The sequence below is a fragment of the Phasianus colchicus genome, chromosome 4 (assembly GCF_987193195.1).
Source record: "Phasianus colchicus chromosome 4, bPhaCol1.hap1.1, whole genome shotgun sequence".
NCBI classification, from domain to species: domain Eukaryota; kingdom Metazoa; phylum Chordata; class Aves; order Galliformes; family Phasianidae; genus Phasianus; species Phasianus colchicus.
In genome coordinates this window covers 60962590-60975444 of record NC_143439.1, presented here as the reverse complement: position 1 = coordinate 60975444, position 12855 = coordinate 60962590, and the positions used below count along the sequence as shown (strand labels likewise).

At 38.5% G+C, this 12855-nt stretch overlaps 1 protein-coding gene across 12 annotated transcripts in view; it reads left to right on the top strand.

The window, feature by feature from the left end:
- Window positions 1–12855, top strand: part of PPP2R2C (protein phosphatase 2 regulatory subunit Bgamma) — a 173557-nt gene that overhangs the window by 117543 nt on the left and 43159 nt on the right. For all 12 annotated transcript variants that reach the window (XM_031588356.2, XM_090139685.1, XM_090139681.1 and 9 more), the window contains 4 exons: window positions 3238–3335; window positions 3923–4088; window positions 8368–8480; window positions 9970–10147. In XM_031588356.2, the coding sequence (XP_031444216.1) occupies window positions 3238–3335; window positions 3923–4088; window positions 8368–8480; window positions 9970–10147 (555 nt within the window). The remainder of the gene's footprint in view (window positions 1–3237; window positions 3336–3922; window positions 4089–8367; window positions 8481–9969; window positions 10148–12855) is intronic.

The following is a 12855-nucleotide window of genomic DNA, read 5'->3' as shown; positions in this document are numbered from 1 at the left end:
AATACTAAACTTGTGTTTTTCAGTTGTGTGAAAATGTTATGCATCATGTCTTTTAAATACAAATTTATATGCATATCTGTGTAGACAAAGTGGGGAATTTACACACAGATCAGGAAGATTAATATTGCATTAAAGTTGAAATTTGCAATTTAATTGTCAACATTGGCTATTAAGGTTACCTTAATAGGTAAATTAGCTCTTTTTCATATAATCAAAGTTAGTGCCAAGTTTGATAATGCTAGGGCATGGAAGGTGTAGAGCAGGATGGAGCCTTTCATCTCAATCATCCCTTACCAAGGGCTTACTGGATGTGCAAATTCACCAGTTCTTGCATTGAGGAGCATTTATATATCCCAGAGAGGGTAGTTTGCTGGGAGTTTGCTTCTCTGCATCCTCAGGGAGTCATTCTCCAATGTAAGAGTCTGTAGGGAGACCATAGTGGCTGATGTTGCTATAGCGCTGGCAAAGCTGTAGGGGAATGTCCTGCAGAGGGATATGAAAAGCTTTGTGGATTGATTCTGTTCCTGCCTCGTCTGTCTTAGAAAGAGCCATCTCGGCTAATCTTTATGAAAGCAGCATGACTAATGCTTGCCTGCTGAACTGGTATGTTGGATAAGATATTTTGGCTGTTGTTTTCAGCTGTTATTTACAGGATCAATAAAAGTGATTTTTCAATTCAAGGCTAATTTTTTACCAACAAGCTGCATACCATGTAAGGTCGGAATATTGGTTCTGATCTTCTCTTAAGAACAAGTTAATTTAAAAACGATGGGCAGTTTCCAGTTCAGAATTCACTTCTCTTGTTGAAAGGAAAGATGCCTCTGGGAGAAACAGCTTATGAGGGAGGGAATTATGCACTGAACTATATCACATCGACTGCCCAGAGATACTTATGTGTTAGCTGCTTTTATTTAAACAATAATCACTTAACAGCACACAATATTTTAATAAACACAGAGGTTTTATTATTACCCTGCTTTGGTTGCTGTTGATGACTATGCAAATACTCCTGTTGACTTCACTGGGCATTGGCTGAAGTGTCTGTGGTGCTTTGTGACCATTTAGAGGTGCCTTCTGTAGTATCTTGTGATCATTTACAGACAATTTCATGCCACTGTGGAAGTATTTCAAGCCAACAGAAAGTGTATTCACATATACTAATGTAAAAGCCATTCATTACTTTTGCATCTGATTTTTTCGGGACCTGTTGGGAAAATTATTATGCACTACATATGCCTGAGTATATACACCAATACACACATTTTCTTAATACACTTCTCCCCTCTTGCCTTCTTGCCCAATGCACGCTAGAGATAAGTCTAAAAACACTGTCAGTATGAGTCATCTGCAGTTCTGCCTGTTTGGTTGGGGTCAGATACAACTTTAAATGACTAAAACTATGCAAATATTGTTTTATGAGCCGGAGCTCACACCTGCCATGGATATGGATAAGAACAATATAACCAAGATATATTCTCAATAAGAACTACAAATGAACTTTACATGCCAAGAAAGTTGATCTGATTTTTTTTATGTTAAGTATTTTTTAGATCCAACCCAGCCCTTCCTGAGCCCCAGAGCATCACCAGCCATAGCCTCTCTATTCTTCTCATACTCTAGTAAGGTGAGAGCAGCTGGGATAACCACCTGTGAAATACAGTCTGCAGAGGTGTGCATAAAGAATCAAGTATGAGAAGCTTAGGGTTCATGACCAAAATGTTGCAAGTTGTTGTATGCCATTTCTTTCAAAGGCTATGCATCCATGCATTTTATTCAGGAAAAAAAAGAAATAATCGTGTGCATACTTTACGATCCTTCCTCCCTTCTTTACATGAAAAAAAAAAAAAAGAACGTTTTTTTAGAGAGACAAACAGAGTTGAATGATGGAGATTTCTTAAAAAGATCAAAAGAGACGCTTTATCATTATTAGAGTATGGTTTTCCTTCTTCAGGTGGTGCTTATAATCTTCCAGTAAGAATCTGGGTTTTTGGAAACCGTGTTGCTGATGAGAGCTACTGGCAATAGGAGCTTTTTAACACTCAACTACTAGTTTATTAGAGGAATAATAGGAGCAGATGTTTTCAGTTCACAAAATGTATCCAATAAATGGAGCATCCACTTGTTATTTTAATTCCTTTAAATTTTAGTGAACTCATTTGGGGCTAGGCTTTCAAAAGAGCTTAACCCTCCTGTAGCCCCATTGTTCTTGTTATAAACTGATGGATGATGAACACATTTAAAAACCACAGCTTTTAATGCCTAAAGAGCAGCTACTGACTATGGATGCTTCAAAAAATGCGGCCCATGTTTCTGCTGAGTGCATGCTGATCATTATAGAGAATTCATACGTGTAGTCTCTCAGTAATACCCTGCGTTTGTCTGTGGTTGTATATGTGATGGCTTCTTAATTTACTATTGCACTACGCATTTTAATTTAAATTATGCTAATAGTGTAGGATTAACTGTGGATTATGATTCTCGCATTTGCTGTCATACAAGCAGAAGAGCCAGTTCTTTTCCTCCTATCAATTTCTCCCTTCTCATTCTGATGTTCAGTATTTTGTGCTCAAGATTGGCCTCAGGTTTTGATGAGGTTTCTTGTATAAGCTGATGCAATTGCTTAGGGAAAGAGAATTGTTGAAAATTAGAAAAAGACTGCGATCTTTTTATCTTCTGATGACACATTTTTATGGTGCTGAAGTGATTTACTGAAAACTCTGATTTGAATGGGCTCTTGCCAGCATGGCACAGTGAGCAGTTCTTTGTGGCACATGTACTTTGCCTTTTTACTGTTGGCTCAAACACTAGTAAACTAGTGCTTAGGGTTTTATTGGAACCCTAATAAAGGATGAAGAATAAATAATACATACAGCAGGAATAAGCTTTCACATTGGTCCCTGCCGAGGAAATAGCAGGGGGCCAACACTGTCTGCTGTCTTCAGAAGTGAAAAAGCTTTATAGGAGTCTGGGTTTGCTCTTCCTGAATCTTAACCCCTCTAGAGATCTCCAGGCTGCAGATGTGCTGGAAACACAAGTTTGCATCCATACGTTTGCACTGATTTCGTTGTGTAGCAACCTTGGATTCTAATGGCATGCAGCCTGTTTGCATTAGTGCCTTGCTGTTGAATTCATTTCCCTTCAAATCCCTCATTTTTTTTTTGTGAAGTGCTTGATAATCATAATGGCAATGTAGGAGCAAACTAAAATTTTCCTTTTTCTCTCTCTTTTCCCCTTTAGCTGATATTATTTCTACAGTTGAGTTCAACCACACTGGAGAACTGCTGGCTACTGGTGACAAGGGGGGTCGGGTTGTTATATTCCAAAGGGAACCTGAGGTATGTGAGTTAGTCCTTAATAGCTTGCTAAAAGCCGTTTTCATTGTTAGTACTTCCATTAGATCTAACAAAAAAAACTTGCTTATAATCTCAAGATTGAGTAAAAAAGAATGTGGAAGGAGGGTAAATCTCTTTTCATCAGAAGTTTAGTCTTGTTCCTCTAAAGAATACTTCAGAGCTCCAAAATTCCAAGCTAAGAAGAGAAGTGGTGGTCTTTGTTTTACTTTTGTTTTAATAGCTTTTGCCTCTTTGATGGAGTTATTCAATTTCAAACAATGTTTGTGCTGTGTTATCTCTTCTGCTCCAGTTTTAAATTTAGTCCATGCACAACATCTTCTGTGCAAAGCCTTACTGAACAATTGACATTTCTTTGAAAATTCTGTCCTTTATAAAATGCTACTTCAATACTTACGGGAAATTTCATTCCTGTAGAAACAGATCTATCAATATCATGTTTTAAATGAGAAATTTAATTATACATTCAATATTTTTATATTTATAAGGCTGCTAGTACACTTTCCCCTCTAGCAGGAGAAAAAATATTGCCATAATACAACATACATTTTTGTTGTTCTTATTCTTCACAGAGTAAAAATGAGCCTTACAGTCAGGGGGAGTACAATGTTTACAGCACTTTCCAGAGCCATGAACCTGAATTTGATTATTTGAAGAGCTTGGAGATAGAAGAAAAAATAAACAAGATCAAGTGGTTACCACAGCAAAATGCAGCTCACTCACTTTTATCAACAAATGGTAAGATAGAAGAGAATATACTGGACATAACCACCTTTTGCTCTTTTGCATTTTAGCACTGACTGTATATATTCAAATTCTGCATTCATTTTGATTTACTGTTTTAGTGATTTCACGTGTCAGAGTTTACTCAGACTGCCATACTGATTCTGATAGCTGTTACTTTTGCATTTTATGCACAATCACAAGGTTTTTCCTTTTGATGTTTAGAGCACTATCTATTTTTGTTCTTTGTGTGCCCTGCTATCCTGAAATTAACTTTATAAAAAAGACATCACCTTATCCAGCAGCTGTGTTTCATTGGGAATTTAGAATTTTGTCTGCTGTATTTGTCATAACTTTTATTCTTTGCAGATGTGTAAATGAAAGTAGGTGGGATAAATGAATTTCTTTTTCTCTTCATTCATTATCATCAGAATGCTCTATTTAAGTTCTACAATAGGAATAATAATAAGAAGTTGGTAACTGACTCATCTTCTCACATGCTTAAGGCCTATTGCTGAAGAAAATGCAGAATCATTGCCAAGAGGGGAAATGCAGGATGACATAGTTGGAAGAAACTGAATGGGTCCTAATTTACACATCTATCATTTAGTAAATATTTGGTCACCCTTTGCCAGCTTAAGATCCAGCAAAATGTTTTGCCCTCTATTCTCCCTCCTTCCTAATTGTGGAGAATCCTGGGTGACCTCTTTATGTGAGGAGAGCAGAAGTGATGCCATGGGCATAGCCTGTGGATGTTGGCTTGGGATTGCAGAATGTTTTATGTTTTTCTGTATTAAAGAGAATTCATAGTGTCCTGGCACAGTAAGGTTGAAGTCTGAAAATTCATCTTGTGGCATAGTCATAAAATAGTTATGGGTTTAGGATACAGAATGCCCATGTTGAACTCCTTGCTGCCACAGACTTTCCGTGAGAATATACAGTTTATATCAGTTCCATGCCTGTTAGAAGTGGAGAATACTATTTTCCCCAGCTTGTAGAGTGTGAAGGCATTGTCTGCTATCCATGCTTACATTGGTCCTGCTGTGGATACACGTTGAGTGCTGGCTTATATTTTTACCTGTTTATGAGCCCTCTGCTAGTTTAGGATCCAAAGCAGAGTTTTGGTCAAAAAAAATGAGAACTATAAAAGAGCATCCTATAAAACTTCTGCAGAGCATGCTCTTTGCCCAGTTACAGGTAGGCAGTGCCTATTGAATTTGCTGGAAGGAGCATCTCTGTGTTAGGGAAAGCATGAGGGGAAAGTACATCTAAATCTCACCTTCATTATATGACGCCTGACAAGTTTGCTCTTTCCCAAATGTTTCCACCTTCTAAGGACTCCTTCACAACTCACCTTGCTATTAGAGAGTTCTTTTGCAATTCACACATTACCAGTAAGTTATCAGCTAAGCTCTGCTTGCGTTGTCTTAATTAGTGGAGGCAGAAGGAAGTCACCAAGGCTTTCAAATCCCACTGTGGATTTGCAGTGCTTGCAGTTAGCAAATTCCTGGTTTGCGTTGTAAACTGAACTAATTTTGTAGTATAGTATTAAATTATTAAGATTCATTGGTATCTTTTGTGCCAGAATATATTGGGATTTCCTATTTGATTTACATTGTGTAAATCAGAATTTGACCCATACACATCCTTTCATCTGAGAATTTGAGATTTCTTATCAGATGTTAATTAATTTAAACTTCACAACACCCTTGAGACTGAAGGAATTCTGAACCTCACAAAGATATTTCTGTATTTTGCGAAACATAAGCATACTTAGAATTTCTAGGGAGGTTTTAAAGTCTGGAAGGCAGACGAGGGAGAAGAAAACCAACACACAACATCCTTAACCACTGAAAGTTTTCTCTCAGGGAAGTGGTAGTTTATCAATAGCAGTTCAAGTTCAGCAGTGGAAAACACACTTTCTTCCTACGTATTTTATAATCACTGTGTTTAATAATATCAGATGAGCAGAAAAGTGCATTTACATGTAATAAAATTCCCAAGTACCCCATATGTACTTTTAGTAATTAACATGACTGATAAAAATGAAATGTACTGAATTTCTTTTGCAACTGTTCAGCTGCAAATGGAAATATCCACTTATTCTGTAGATTGATCAATATCTGTAGAAAGTGCTTTGGTGGTTTCACCCTGCCGGGCAGCTGAATTCCACTACACTACTCTCTCACTCCCCTCCCTCAGAGGAAGAGAGGGAGGAAATGTGATGAAAAAAGGTTCAAGGGATGAAGCAGGGACAGGGATATCACTCGCCAAGTACCAGCATGGACAAAACAGACTAAGCATAGGGAGCTTAATGTAGTTTATTTCCTATTACTAACAGACTAGAGCAGTGAGAAACTAAAACCAATTTCCTCCCATCTACCTCCTCCTGCCATGCAGTACAGGGTAACAGGGAATAGGGGCTGCCATCAGTCCATAAGGCATCATCTCTGCTGCTCATCCATGGTCACTCTCTCCCCCTGCTCCACATGGAGTCCCTACACAGGACGCCAACCTTACTGAACTGACCCACAGGCTGCAGCTGTTCAAGCACTGCTTCAGTACAGCTTATTACCACAGGGCCCATCCATTAGTAACTGCTCCAGAATGGGTCCCCATGGGCAGCAGTTCTCCCAGAATTCCTGCCTCACTGCAGGCTCCTCTCCATGGGTTGCAGCTCCGTTGCAGGCCCTACTCCTGCTGGAGCTCTCCGTGTGCTGCACCTCCTTCAGGGCAGCTCCATGGCTACATGTGGAGATCTTCACATGGTGCCTGTGGGCTGCAGGAGGACAGCCTGCCTCTCTGTGGGCCTTTCCTGGGCTGCAGGAAACTTCTGCTCTACACCTCGGTGCCCGCAGAGCTGTTTCTTTCACGTTCCTCACTCCTCTCCCAGCTGCTGTTGAACAGTAGTTGTTCCCTTTCTTAGATCTGCTCTCACGGAGGCACAGCCAGTGTCACTCGTGGCTCAGCTCTGCCCAGTGTCAGATCCCTTTTGGAGCCATCTGGAGCTGGCTCTGATCCGACATGGGGTAGCTGCTGTGCCCTGCTCACCCCTGCAGCCCTCCAGTACCAAAACCTTGCTACATAAACCCAACACAGATGCATAGTAATAAAAGCTCTCTGAGCAGTGGAGCTAATGATTGATTTTTAAAATAAAAAGAGATCAAAGGTAAAATTGCTATAGAAATGAGGAGTGATTTCTGTATTCAGATATGTAACTTTTAAAATAATATGTACTAGCATTTGAAAGAAGTGTTTGGAATTTTGGGAAGAGAAGGGTGAAGGAAGAAGAAAGGACTAAGTGAGCAAAGATGCAGGAATGGAGGTTAGCATCTGATGTGCAGAAGCTTTGGAAAGTCTGGCTGCTTCCTGAAGAGATGTGTAAAACAGCTATTAGAAGGTCAGGACAAGGTATATGCATGGGTAGAAGGAGAAGAGCTGACATTTATTTTTCTGCCTAAATTTGCCAGGTTGGGTGCAAGGTTGGAGTGGGAGTAGACAGTATTAGGGAAATCTGCAGCTTTAATGTGCAGCTACAAAAAGGAGAAATTCCATCTGAAATGTTTAAAGAACTCTTCACTAAACAAGAGACATCCTAATCTTTATCATGATATTCTTAATGATCATCTTATCCATCATGAAAAGGGAGAGTTTAGGTTTAACTCAATTCCCTGTGATATTAATATATTTTTCACTCCACTTCTCTCTCTCTTACCCTTACAGCATGTTTATCTCTGTTTTCTAATGTTTTTTTTTGCTGATATCCCTTGTTGGGAGAGCAAAATGTTTCATACTTCACATTTTCATTTCTTTGCTAGAGCTCATGATGTTATACCAATACACCTTTGCCCATTTCCACAGCAAGCCAAGCAGTATAACTGGTCTCTCTTCTTGTGTGGTTTAGAAGTAACCTAGCTAATACACTTTAGTATCAAGATTATTTCCTTGATGATTTGACTTTGCAAGTTTGACCTTCAGCAGGAAGCACTGTGTGGTTTTGGTATGTTCTGCCTGCAAACTGCTGAGTTGGATATGAGAGCAGCGTGTGTTTTGCAGGGTCTGTCAGCTGTCAGGGCCCTCTGACTCACTTCAGGGTATGGGATGTGCTTGATGAGTATTTTTTCCAGTTGGCAGCATTGATTGAATGTGCCAGATTTAGAGACCTAGACTGTTTCAGCATGGAACATGGCTAAGCCAAGGTGCAGAAACTTCTTTAAGGAGTATTTTGTGAAAGGTGAGTAACCATGTTCAGAATTCCTATGCTGACAGAAAGTGTTTGTCTCTTCTTTAAAAGATAAAACAATCAAGTTATGGAAAATTACTGAAAGAGATAAGAGGCCAGAGGGGTACAACTTAAAGGATGAAGAAGGAAAGCTTAAAGATCTTTCTACAGTAACATCACTACAGGTAAGATGCTGTCTTTGTCCTGGTTGCTTCCGTATATGAGGAAGATAGTCCTGGGCACCAAGTCAGTGAAAGATTTAAATATGTCCCTAGTGTTAAGTATATATGCAATTATTCTTGAAGTTTTGGCTGACTTTACAATTTTGAATCTATAATCTGTTTTTAAGTCACAAATCCTTTATGACATAGTGACCATCACAAAAATGTTTGGAGTTTATCATCAATTCTATTTTTCCTGATAAAATTCTCTCAGCATGACTTCACATTCTTTCACACAGGGTTATGGAACTTAGTGTGCTGGAAGAAGCCTACTTATAATTAGTATTAAACAGTACACTCACCTCATTCAGAGTAATGGAGTTAGACAGTACAGCAAATTTCAGTCTCATTGTTATTACAGTAGTATAAAAGAATTGTCTTCTTTCTGGGGATATGCAGAAGTCCAGTGAATGTGAGGCTTTCCATTGCTGATGGGTTCAGTCGTCAATCTCATATTGTAATATAATTTTGCTCTCAAACTTTAATGGCTGAATCACTTCAGGTGTTTTTCCAAAGGAGATGACTAAAGGTTAGAAATAGAAGTACAAGTGCTATTATTTTCACTAATCTTAAAAAGAAACAATCAACTCCTACCTGCAAACCAAGCCAATATTGTCTATTGAGGACAAAATTACCCACTGAAGTCTAAAGATCTATATGAATGGAATTCATACAGAGTGGAGTACCTGTTCTGTATCATTAAGCAAACAAAGCCATTTAGGATTGCTTATAATCTGAGAATTCAAAGACTGAGAGAATCATTGCTTTGTTGCCGTAGCAGCAAGTTAAACTCAAAGCTTTAACACTTCTGTGTTTCTCTTTAAATGATCTTACATGTTTGATAGATTGTTTCTGATGCATGTTCAACTACATCGAATATTCCCAATTGAGGATCACAGCATTTCTGTGTTTAATGCTTTACCAACAGGGCATTGTCTAGATTTCGAAGCGTGACATCAAAGTGACACACAGGGAAATAACAAGGGTGCAAAGATCAGTTGGGTTTGTTTTCTAAGACTGTATTTATTATGTTCTGCATAGATTATAACCTTTTCGTTGCTTGACTTCTTTTTGAGATAAAGTAGCAAAAGAAATAATGTGAGCGATTTACAGCAAACAGAATACTAGGAGTTCATTGTTTGACTGCTGAAGCCTGAACCTTCTGGATGTGTGAGACATGGGACTGGCCTGCACTGTGGCAGCTGTCAGTGCCTCTCTTCCAGTGGCCCAAGCTTTCCACTGTTCTTCCTAGCTCTCCATGGCTCTTGTCTTGGCTTCCCCATTGTCAGAGATGGTCTTGCCCAACTATTCATCCATAGAGAAATTCAACTTGCATACACTACTGAGAAGTTTTATAATGTCACAGTCTTTGAATACTTGCTCGACATCATGCTAGCAGAAAAATTAGTAAAGATCTTACTCTGTTTCTGATCTGTGGTTTGTTTTTTGGCAGGTGCCTGTATTGAAACCTATGGATTTGATGGTAGAAGTCACTCCCCGGAGAATCTTCGCTAATGGTCACACCTATCATGTCAACTCAATATCTGTCAACAGTGACTGTGAGACATACATGTCAGCGGATGATCTCAGGATTAATCTCTGGCACTTAGCAATCACAGATAGAAGCTTCAGTATCCTTTATTGTGGTTCCTTGGTCAGTATTGATAGCATTAGTGGAGCTTAGAAGAGACATTTTAAAATATTTTTTCTGCAGATTTATAAATATATCTTACCCTTACCAGAATCCCAGCAGTATTTGTAACAGAAAACACTCAGATATCATAAAGGACAGCTAAAGGCTGCAAAATTTAGGGAATTTTGTGAAAAATAACAGTCCTGAAGTTGGATGATGACACATAAACAGAAAACTGATGATGACTGAATGATAACTATCTACCTGACTGGCATGTTTTATACTGTAATTTCCTCAAGACATTTCATGCTGAGCTACACCACTTTTTTTTTTTCTTTTTCCTGAAAGGCCTGTTTTTCCTCTGTCCCCTGTTCTCAGCCACCCTGCTGCACAAAACCCTTATCTCTGAGATGTGCATAGGTCGGGGATTAGGCTTGCCTTCCTCATGTGAGCTGTGTTTGGAGTTAATGCAGTCACTGCTGTTTCAAGTGCTGGCATCATCCTGAAAGCCACGTTGTGGGATCATTGCAGTCAGGGAGGCTGCCCCTGCACTGCACTGCACAGTGCAGGAGGAGCCAGAGAAAATGAAGTCAAGAAAAATTATTCTCTGTGTGTTGCAGAACATAAGGGAAGAGAAAGACAAGAAATAGATAATGGAGCCAGCTCAGAATATTGTATTCCCTTTGTTGTTGTTGTTGTTGTTGTTGTTGTTTTGTTTTATTTCAAGAGGAATTAGAAGAATATTTCTCCATGGAATTGTATGTAGGACTATTAGATATTGAAGAGAAATTGTTGTTCTGCTGTGGACAAATTCATTTTGCCAACATGAAGAGCTCTTTTTCCTTTTCCTACTGGTCTTTCATGTTTCTTGATCTGTAGGCTAGTTAATCTCTGGAGCTTGGCCTGTGCTTTATTAAAGTCAGAGGAAAAAATTTATTACGTGAAGCAATTCTTGATGTCCTTAAAAACAGAAAAACAAATAGGACTGCATTTGTAGTATCGAATGACAGGTGCATTTATCCTTAGGTAATATGAGTTTGGAGATATTCCTTTTCTGCCTTTCACCTGTCTACATTAAGTGAGATCAATGGTGCCTTCTTTAACAAGATTGTTTTTAGGATCAATCTTTAGGTGGTCCTTTAAAATGCAGCAGTGTTTGCCTTTGATATTCAAGCAACTGTACTTCTGTAGTTTCATATGAGAGGACAGAGTGAGAAATTATTTTGCCAGCACATCTCTATGGAGTATCAGTATGGCTTCTCACAGTGTTCTCCTCACTGTAGCTTCACCCTCCACTCTTATGTCTCTCCTGGGCACTTTTGTAGGTGCCTGATGTGTGTTTTCTTCCTCTTCTAAAGCAGAGCAATGAGTCAGAATGAGAACAGCAGTCCCTGTATCACATACTATGTCTGTATGTGATAACCAAACCACACTCCTGAATATTTACGTAAGTCTTTGCTTCTGGCAGTCCCTATTGTTGTGTTAAAAGATGTTTTATGAAATATGGATTGTGAGGATAATTTTTTCTGAGAACTTCAAAAGCAAAACAAAACAGATATTTGTTATAGCTCATGAGGATGACCTGAGATTTCAATGACTCGCTTCTCATGATAAGAGCTTAGTGACTGAAATATCAGATCCAAATGAATTTTCAAATCCCAGATGTGTGTAAATACTTGAAAATAAAACATTACTATGAGAATATTGATACATTCAGAACAGAAGTATTGTGAATGAGGTGTTGTAAGGTAATTCTTAGCATATATGCATATATTTTCTCTTGTTGAATCTTCACAAAAGAGTAAGGAGCTGGTAGACAAATAAATTTGTCTGCTATTTTGTGGATGAGGAAATTGATGCAGAAAGTTTAAAGAAATTCCTGATGAGAACTTTAAATTTCACAGCCTGATTAACAGTATTTTAATTCATTTACCCTTTGTAGGGAAACGTATATATATAGTCTTCTAAAGTGTTTGTCCACAAAGATATTTCAAACTAGCAGTGTACCTGTGAAGAGCTGGAAAACAGTCTCAAGATTATAAATGCTACCATATGTCTTGATGATACAACATGGACATCAAAGATACTTGAGACTGAATGACTATTCAGAATGTTACTGTCCCTACTTGTGTGTACTCATCGGTTGTACTCAGTCAAAGGAATGCACACATTCCTGTTGTGGAATATCTACTAAAAAGTGTGTTTTCTAGAGTTTGTGGTTGAACCCTTACAACACTACACAGTTTGTAGTAAGTAACCTGTTCAGTGTCTGAGGATGTTCTCAATCTGCTGATTGGGGGTGAAATCAGACTATATTTCTGAGTTTTAGGATGAGAAACTTTTTGTTTCTAAACTTGGGGATAGTTGTGTGGATAACTTTGGAATAACTGTATTTTATCCTGGATTCAGATACAGATCTTGCTACTTCTTTTAGATACACATGAATGAATACCTGTCAGATGGATGGTCATGAGAGAGTTTAGGCAGTGATAAGAGAGAACATTGGTAAAAACATTAGTAAAAAGGTGGTTAATCTTAGATGGCAGCCTCTTTTTGCTATACTGGCCACAGTGGCAGGTATCTTTTTTTTTTTTTCTTTTTTTTTTTTCTTAGGGAAGAAAAAAACGAAATTGAATGTCCAACTGAAACCTCTAAGATCATCTAGTTCACTTGTGAACCCGTTGCCACCAATGCCCACTAAACCTG